At 38.4% G+C, this 8,769-nt stretch overlaps 1 protein-coding gene across 2 annotated transcripts in view; it reads right to left on the bottom strand.

Annotated features, from left to right (window-relative positions):
* Positions 1 to 331: 331 nt before the first annotated feature.
* adprhl1 (ADP-ribosylhydrolase like 1) overlaps positions 332 to 8,769 on the bottom strand; it is an 11,777-nt gene continuing 3,339 nt past the window's right edge. Inside the window, exons 2-8 of one of the 2 annotated variants that reach the window (XM_051109547.1) lie at positions 8,412 to 8,576; positions 8,210 to 8,335; positions 7,988 to 8,128; positions 7,786 to 7,910; positions 6,134 to 6,266; positions 5,652 to 5,805; positions 332 to 2,876 (exon numbers count right to left, since the gene is read on the bottom strand). In XM_051109547.1, the coding sequence (XP_050965504.1) occupies positions 953 to 2,876; positions 5,652 to 5,805; positions 6,134 to 6,266; positions 7,786 to 7,910; positions 7,988 to 8,128; positions 8,210 to 8,335; positions 8,412 to 8,576 (2,768 nt within the window). In that variant the 3' untranslated portion in view covers positions 332 to 952. Of the gene's footprint in view, positions 2,877 to 4,599; positions 5,806 to 6,133; positions 6,267 to 7,785; positions 7,911 to 7,987; positions 8,129 to 8,209; positions 8,336 to 8,411; positions 8,577 to 8,769 lie in introns of those variants that run through there. The other variant, XM_051109557.1, reaches the window with a different exon arrangement.

Below are 8,769 nucleotides of genomic sequence, written 5' to 3'. Positions count from 1 at the left end.
AAACTAATCAAAAGTGACAGTTAATGCATTTCTAATGTTACAAAAGATTTCTATTTCAAATAAATGCTGTTTTATTGAACTTTACATTCATCTGTGAATCCTGAAAAAAAAAATATGCATCACAGTTTCCACAAAAATATTGTGCAGCACAACTGTTTTCAGCATTGCTAATAATCAGAAATGTTTGTTGAGCAGCAGATCAGTATATTAGAATGATTTCTGAAGGATCGTGTGACACTGAAGACTGGAGTAATGATGCTGAAAATTCAGCTGCGCATCACAGAAATAAATTACACTTTAACAGATATTCACATAGAAAACAGCTGTTTGAAATTATAATAATATTTCACTATTTTTACTGTATTTTGATTAAATAAATGTTGCCTTGGTGAGCAGAAGAGACTTGTTTCACAAACATTATTCCATCTTCTGACCTGTTTGCATATGCATGATGAAGCATTAGTTTTCTAGGAGCAGACATTGATGATGATTGATTGTGTTATTGATGGTTTCATAGATTTGTGGGCTGTTGTTTGTGATTCCCGCTGCGCAGCTGTGAACCAGATAAACCCACGGGAGGACGCTTTGTTTCACTATTCTAACGCTGCACACACAGTCGTCTCTAAAATAACTCTTTTTAATTTGGTTTTTGTTTCGTTTTTCCTAAATTTATATCTCACAATGCCGAATTGCTAGAAAAAAATCAGGATTGTGAGATATAAACACAGAACTGCACAAAAGTTAAAATTGTGAGAAAAAAATGAACAATTATATTTTTTCATGGTGCTGTGGAAACAAGCTTCCGTGTGCCGCAGAGAAACAGTGTGTGAAAATAAAAACATAAGTTGAGCTGCATGTGTTTGGATGTGAAATATATTGTCTGATGTGGATCATTTAAATCTGATATAACCGTGATTAAACCTGCATGTGCTGATCTGAGAACAGAGAGTCTTCAGAAGTCGAAAGTGTCTGTGAATCGGATGGTTTTGGGGATGAATGTGAGTCTCACTGAAGGATCGCAGTAATTCATGCTCCGGTACTTTGGTGTTTCTCCAGTTTTCTCCTGTGTTTGATGGATCTTCAGCTCAGGTGGAATCTGACCAGCAGAAGCACTAACGCTGAGATCACTGAAATACAGATCCTGTTTTCTGTCCTTCATGTGAGAAAGATCCTCGTCCTGTTCTCCATCAGATCCTCTGGATGAACTGAAGCTGAGCAGAAACTGCAGATCTGAGCTGCGATCGTCCTTAAAGTCATTCAGAGGAGACGTGAGGTCCTCCTGAAGATCAGCTGAGGGTCGTGTGTTGTTTTCTGAGTTTGAGGACTCGTGTGCTGTGATTTGCGTGTGATCTTGTGGCAGATCTTCTGGGTTCTTCTGGGCTCCGGGTTGATGTAGGGTCTGTGTGTTCATGTCTAAAGTTGTTGAGTTCATTTCTAAAACCTCAGGAGAAGAACCGATGGAGTCCAGATGCATCATGATTCCATTGAGACGCTGATGTCCTGATGGTTCCTCAGCTCGACTCTTTCTCAGAGTCACATCAACAACACATGAATCCTTCATTTCTGGACGGAAGTCCTCAGTCAGGTCCTGGAGTCTGAGCTCTTTCTGTCCTGCTGGGACTTTGTCATGTGTTGCTGTAGTCTGACATCTGTGTTGTTTTAGTGATTCTTTTGAGTTGGTTGATTCGTTCTTTTGTTGTTTTAGTGATTCTTGTGAATCATTTGATTTGTTCTCGATCAGAGATTCTTGTGAATCAGTTGATTCATTCTTGTGTTGTTTTAGTACTTCTTGTGAATCGTTTGATTCATTCTTGTGTTGCTGTAGTGATTCTGGTGAATAATTTGATTTGTTCTCAAGTTGCATTAGTGATTCATGTGAATCAGTTGATTCATTCTTGTGTTGCTTTAGTAATTCTTTTGAATCTCTTGATTTGCTCTTGTGTTGCTTTAGTGATTCCTGTGAATCGTTTGATTCATTCTTGTGTTGTTTTAGTACTTCTTGTGAATCGTTTGATTCATTCTTGTGTTGCTGTAGTGATTCTTGTGAATCATTTGATTTGTTCTCATGTTGCATTAATGATTCTTGTGAATCGTTTGACTCATTCTTGTGTTGCTGTAGTGATTCTTGTGAATCATTTGATTTGTTTTTGTGTTGCTTTAGTGATTCTTGTGAATCTTTTGATTTGTTCTCATGTTGCATTAATGATTCTTGTGAATCATTTAATTTGTTCTTGTATTGCTTTAGTACTTCTTGTGAATCGGTTGATTCATTCCTGTGTTGCTTTAGCATCTCTTGTGAATCAGTTGATTCATTCTCATGATTCTTCAGTGATTTTTGTGAATTGGTTAATTTGTTCTTGTGTTTCTTGTTCTTGTGTATTGAATCGTTTCTGTTGTTCTCCATCACTAGAGTCTCAAAGGTCTTGATTAAGCAGCTGAACACGGATCCTCCTGTTCGTCGGTGTGTTGGTGGTTTCTTTATGTCGTTGTTCTCCGCTGCTGTGAATTTCTCCAGCATGTCCTGAACTCTGGAGGTTCTTCTCTTCATGGCAGGTCTTGAATCAGCTCTCGGGCCGTGTGTGTGTTTAACATGCCAGTGTTTGCCGTTCAGAGAGCCCACCTCTCGTCTGCGGCTCAGCACCGGCTTCGGCACGCTCTTCAGAAACCTGGATCTGAGCAGCTGGAAGGCGGTGAGACGTGGACCGGCTCTTCTCGTGGCCGCCGACGGAGGGTTTGGCGGATCCGGGCTTTGGTAAAGCAGCAGATTCTCCAGGATGGCCCTGATTTCCGGTTGAGTTGAGCGATCCAGGATCAGCTGTTTCACGGCTCGACGATCCAGGGTCGGGATGATGGAGATCTGATGGTCTCTCTGATCTCTGTGGAATAGAAGTGTGTTTCTGTGCACTCAGAAGGGAGCGACACAAACCTATATGTGACTCCTTATGTACAGAATCAGCCAAACTATAAGATCAGGTAGTGTTCGTTATTCAGAATGATTCACGAAGCCAGTTAAGAGTCTGTAGGATTCTAGGAAAAGTGTTGCATGTGCATTAGAGTCACTGAAGTGAAGAGCTCATAAAAAGACTTCAAATGAATCTTTAATCTGTGAATGAGCGCTCAGAACTCTGTGAGTGTTAGTCACTGAATTAGACACGCCCACCCTCACTCTGACCACACCCCTCACTCCTAAACCCCAGCCAACCCGATGTCAGAAAACATGATTGACAGGCACAGAACATGTCTGATTGGCTAAAGAGACTCTTAGTACTGTTTTCATTATATATGTTTGTTATTATAAAACATCACTTACAGCAGAGTTAAGAGCAAAAGTCACCCACTGAGCTTTGTTTGAACATAAACAGGTTGACTGTTGTTAACTAGTATTCAGTGGTGGGCAGTAACGAAGTAGTTGTACTTCGTTACTGTACTTAAGTACATTTTTCAAGTATCTGTACTTTACTGGAGTAGTTTTATTTTGAGTAACTTTCACTTTTACTTCACTACATTCCAAAGTGTAAGATCGTACTTTTTACTTCACTACATTTCATAAACATATCGTTACTCCTTGTAATATATCACGTGCTCTGAGACGCACAAGCGGTGTCTGATTCATGAACAAACTGATTCTTTTCAATGAACCTGTTGAATTGATTTGCCAATCGCACCAAACGATTCATTCACGAATTGGAATGATCCGATTGCAGCTGTTCTCGAGTCGACAACTCACTGATTCAAATGATCCGTTTAGAGCGAGTCTCCAGTCAACTGAATTCACAAGTAAGAACCGAGAGATCTTGTGTGCGCGCGACTAATGCTGCGAAAAGTAAGTTACTAATGTCGAATTTTAGGATTAATTATTATATCTGAAAATCATATTTAGGTCAAAGCTGTCCGTTGTTTGTGAATCACACAATTAAAAGGTGATCTGTTTAAGCGCACTGAAATGCTTGAATTCAAACACATCAAAAACGAAAAATTTAAATAACAGCTTAAATAAAATAACTCATGCACGTTCATATTCCTCGCTGATGTAACGTTAGCAGTCTTATTAAAATGCTACTCATGTAGCCCTACGTGACGTCTGTTTTTATATTGTTCAGCAAACAGTATACATTTTTATATTGTTTGGATCAGCTAGAATAGACAGATATGAATGTTTATTCAACCATACTGAAAATAAGTAAATATTGTTAGCTGATGCTAACTGTCTAGCTGCTTGCTGGTGCTAAGTTGAGATAATTTTTAGATATAAAGTCCACATATTTTTATTCAACCACCTAGATAGATTACATCTGAGAGAAAAAGGATGTCATGCTCAGAACATGGTAACTACAGTAATTATTAAAGTGGGAAGTGATGCCCTCTGGGGGCATTTGGCCAGGGGTGTTTTTACACAGACAATATTTGAAAGGAAAAAATCATTATGAAAATATAATTATATTTTCCTTAAAATGTTCTTGCTAACTTCAGGCCTTATTCTCATGTCATATATAACTGTGACGTTATGCAAAACAAGCTTTAAAACACTTTTTCTTACTGGTGAAAATTTGATGGTCAAATCTCTCAGGTACATTGCAGTGTAAGCTTCACATTGAATATTACTACATCACTCTCGTCAACATAGTCCATATCAACAACAAAAATGTAAAAATGTATTAAGTAGCCTATATAAAATTGCTAAATAAATCTATCAGTACTTTTTTACTTAAGTACATAAAAAATCGGGTACTTCTGTACTTTCACTCGAGTAAAATTGAAAGAGGAGCACTTCTACTTTTACTGAAGTAATATTTTATTATACGTATCTGTACTTTTACTCAAGTACTCAACTTGTGTACTTCGTCCACCACTGCTAGTATTATATTTCATATGCTAAAAAAGCTGACAAACAATAGAAGGTTTTTTTTAATTGAATGATTTTTATCATTCAATGCTGATAATAATAGTTAAGTATAGTAATACTCAAAGAGCATTTCATTTACCAGGTTAACATAAGTTACAACACGGTTAAGAGTTTGGTGCCACCTTGTGTCAGCCACATGTAAAGCCGTTCAGATTCACAAGATTTCTGGCAACACTTCACAATAGTTTAATTAGTTAACTACATTAGTTAACATGACCTAACAACAGAAAGTACTTCCAAAGCATTTATTATTCCGAAATGGTGTTCATTTCGAAATTTATGCTGTTAAAAATTATTTGAGTAAGTTTAACAAGAAAATACTTTTTAATGTTTCTAGTTAAAAATGTCATGTTTAATTCAATGTGTTACTTGTTATTTCTTTGCAATTATTTGTGAAATTTACTGGCAATTTCTAAGTGGAAAAATAGTTTAAAAGTAAATCCTGCACCATTTTACATTATTAAATCGAATGTTATATCTCTTAATGTTATTTAATGGACCTGAGCTAACTGAGCTAAACTAATAATGAACTGTTGTATTTATTTTTATTGATTAATTTTAACATAGGGAACAAAAGCATTGCTCACATTTAATGCGTGAACTAACATGGACTAATGGGAGATTACTGTAAAGTGTTTCCAGATATCTACCGTCTTGTTCCTTTCAAATATTCATGTAGGATCAGAAATATGAGTTTTATTATTTTTGTATATTTTTGTTAATGGTGGCACAGACGTCAGCGTTTTACTTCTCTACAGCCGCTGCTCGGAACAGTCGTTCTCCCAGATCTTCCAGTTTTTGTCTTTTGTCCAGATCCTGATAGAGTCCGGCAGGAACCTGTCCGATGCCGTAGAGCAGCCCGTACAGACAGCCGGCGATCAGACCCGTCGCGCTGCTCTCACCTGAACCAACATTCAACAGTCAGACACTCACACACACCCGACACACACATGAAAACCTCCTGATTACACGACTGACGCTTCATACTTATGTGAATTACTTTACAAAACAAAACTGTTCAATTAACAAGTTAAATGTCTGAATTTTATTTTATTAATTTAAATACTTAAAATGGCCAATTTGACATATTAAATCTTTATGTTATTATTTTGTACTTTATTAATAAAAGCAGGTGTGTGCACACATTGGGCCGGTCGTGTACAGTCATGCGCTTCTGCGTCACAGCTAATGTTTGCGCCGTGATCCGCGTGTTAATGAGCGGTTCCTGACCTCCGTGAAACATGGCCCGTTTGCACAGCTCCTCCCAGCTGGATCCGGCCGCCAGCAGAGCGTCGTACGCAATCATTGGAGCGTCGTGACCCCTGCGTCCGGGACAGCCCTCTGAACTCCAGCGCTTATACATCTGAACACACACACATAATTACTACGTGAAAAATGACTAAGTCATAATTATAAGCTAAAGTCAAAATAAGATTTAAAAAGTCCCAATTATGAAATAAAAAATGTTGAAATTACATAAAAAGTCATAATTACAGCTGAGTCATGAGTCAGAAAATGAAGGAAAAGTCCCAATTATGAGATCAAAAAAATAAAAATGAATAGACGTGTTATAATAATGTTATTAAAATGGCATAATTATGGCATAAAAAGTTGGAATTTTGAGATACAAAGTCATAATTCTAAAATAAAGTCAAAAATATGTGATAAAAGTCTGAATTATGAGATAAAGGTCTGGTTTTACAGACAAGACTTAGACTAAGCCTGGATCAGTGTTGAGTAAGTTACTCCAAAAAAGCAGTTCATTACTAGTTACTAATTACATCTTCAACCGTGTAATTAGATTACTGTACAAATTACTCTCTCCAACCAGTATTTAATTACTTATTACTAATTACTTTCTAAATCCTATATCAACCTCAATACAAGAATAGTTAATGATACAAGGATAGACATGAAACACTTCTTTCAAATAAATAATAGATAACTACATAAATGATTCTGCTCACACTTTAGATTCTCACTATTAACTATGACTTTTGCTGCTTATTAAAACGTAGTAAAGTAGTTGTTAAGTTTGAGAATCGGGTAGGATTAAGGATAAGGTCTTGCAGAATAAGACATTAATAGGTGCTTTTTAAGTAGTAATAAACAGCCAATAACCCAGTAATACTCATGCTGATAACCAACTAGTTAATATTGAGAACTGGACAGTAAAGTGTTATGAATATTCTTATTAACTCACCAAAGTATTTAAAGTGAGAAGGACACATAAAACTCATGCATTTTAAGGTTGGACTTTAAATTTTGATGTTAAATGCACTAATGTATTGTATATAAATGTTCTACAGTCTATACAGTATTAAGTTCAATTATATATAAGTTATTAAATTACAGAAAAAATAAGAATAATCCCTTACTTTACTTTTTCAAGGGAATAGTAATTAAATTACAGTAACTAATTACTTAGTAACTAGTTACACCCAACACTGGCCAGGAGTTCAGTTAGGACATTTAAGTAATTTTTATAAACGTAAACAAAACGTAAAAAACAATACTGGTGTGCATCTTCAAACAAAACAAAGGCACTGATATATTTTGAGATCAGTCGGTGCAAGTGTCTTTCAGCTGAAACAGCTCAGACCTACATTTTAGTCTGGGACTAGGTTTAAGTCTTGTCTATGAAACCGGGGGGAAATGCCAAAATTATAAAATAAATTGAGATTAAACCGCGTAGTTAGGACAAAAAGATGGAATTTGGAGATTGTAAGTCAGAATTATATGATAAAACTACACATAATTGTGACAAAAAACAAAATAGAAAATTGAAGTGCTGACTTTTGTCTCTCAGTGTGATCAGATGTGATTAATCCAAAGGACTGTGGACGGATAAATGTGTGTGTGTGTGTGTGTGTGTGTTTTACCTTGTCTGTCTCTTCAGCGTCGTATCGGTCAGGGAATATGGGTTTACTCTGACCGTCTTCTATTCCTCTCTCCTCCAGGTAAAACTGCCATTTGGCCTCAAAGTAAAACCACTTCTCCTGGTATTCTGAAGCGCAGAAGGAAACACATCGTCAGATTTTCTGTCCTTGTGTTCTCACACTGTAAGGGTCCATATCCGCTCACCTGCCATGTGCCGGATGGTTTTCCTGCAGTATTCCTCGGCTTTAGGAATGACCGTCAAGAGGTCACGACCCCAGCTGACCAGCGGCTTTCCCTGGATGGCGTACGAGGCGAAGAGCGCCGTACACAGAGAACCCAGGAACCCTGCGCACAGAGCCATATCAGTGAGGGACTGATGGAGGACGCACAGATGTTTGTGTGAGGATGAGGATGAGGATGAGGCACCTATGGGGTGATTGTGTGTCATCCGGCCCGTCTCTATGCTCACTTCTACCAGGTTGTCCAGCCGCTGGGGCTGCCAGTAGCGCATGCCCACACACATGGCTTTAGTCGCGGCTCCGTGACCTGAACCTGCATCAGATACTCCATTCAGGATAATTCATAATGAGTGTGTGTGTGTGTGTGTGTGTGTGTGTTCCGTGTGTACCTTTCTCATTGAAGGGCGTGTGCCAGGCTAACAGGAAGTTGTGTGGCTTGAGGTTGGCGCATCCCTCCGCAGTGCTGGGCTCCGGAGCTCGACCCTGCAGACACACCATGGCCTCCACGTAGAGGCGCACCAGCTCCCGGTACAGATCCTCCAGACACCAGTAATCTGAGGAGACACCATCAGAGGCTCAGGCATCCGTCAGGACGAGTTTAGCCGTGATTAAGCGCAGCTGATTACAGTGTTTGTGTGAGGCGGATGGAAGGCATTCTGAGGGCATTAGTGTTCCTCTGGGGCTTCCACAGCAAACAGATGAAGGCCAAACGAACGCTCGCGTGTCCATGAACCACAGACGGCAGGA

Source organism: Labeo rohita, chromosome 1, assembly GCF_022985175.1.
Source record: "Labeo rohita strain BAU-BD-2019 chromosome 1, IGBB_LRoh.1.0, whole genome shotgun sequence".
Lineage (NCBI taxonomy): Eukaryota > Metazoa > Chordata > Actinopteri > Cypriniformes > Cyprinidae > Labeo > Labeo rohita.
This window is presented reverse-complemented; position numbering and strand designations above follow the sequence as displayed.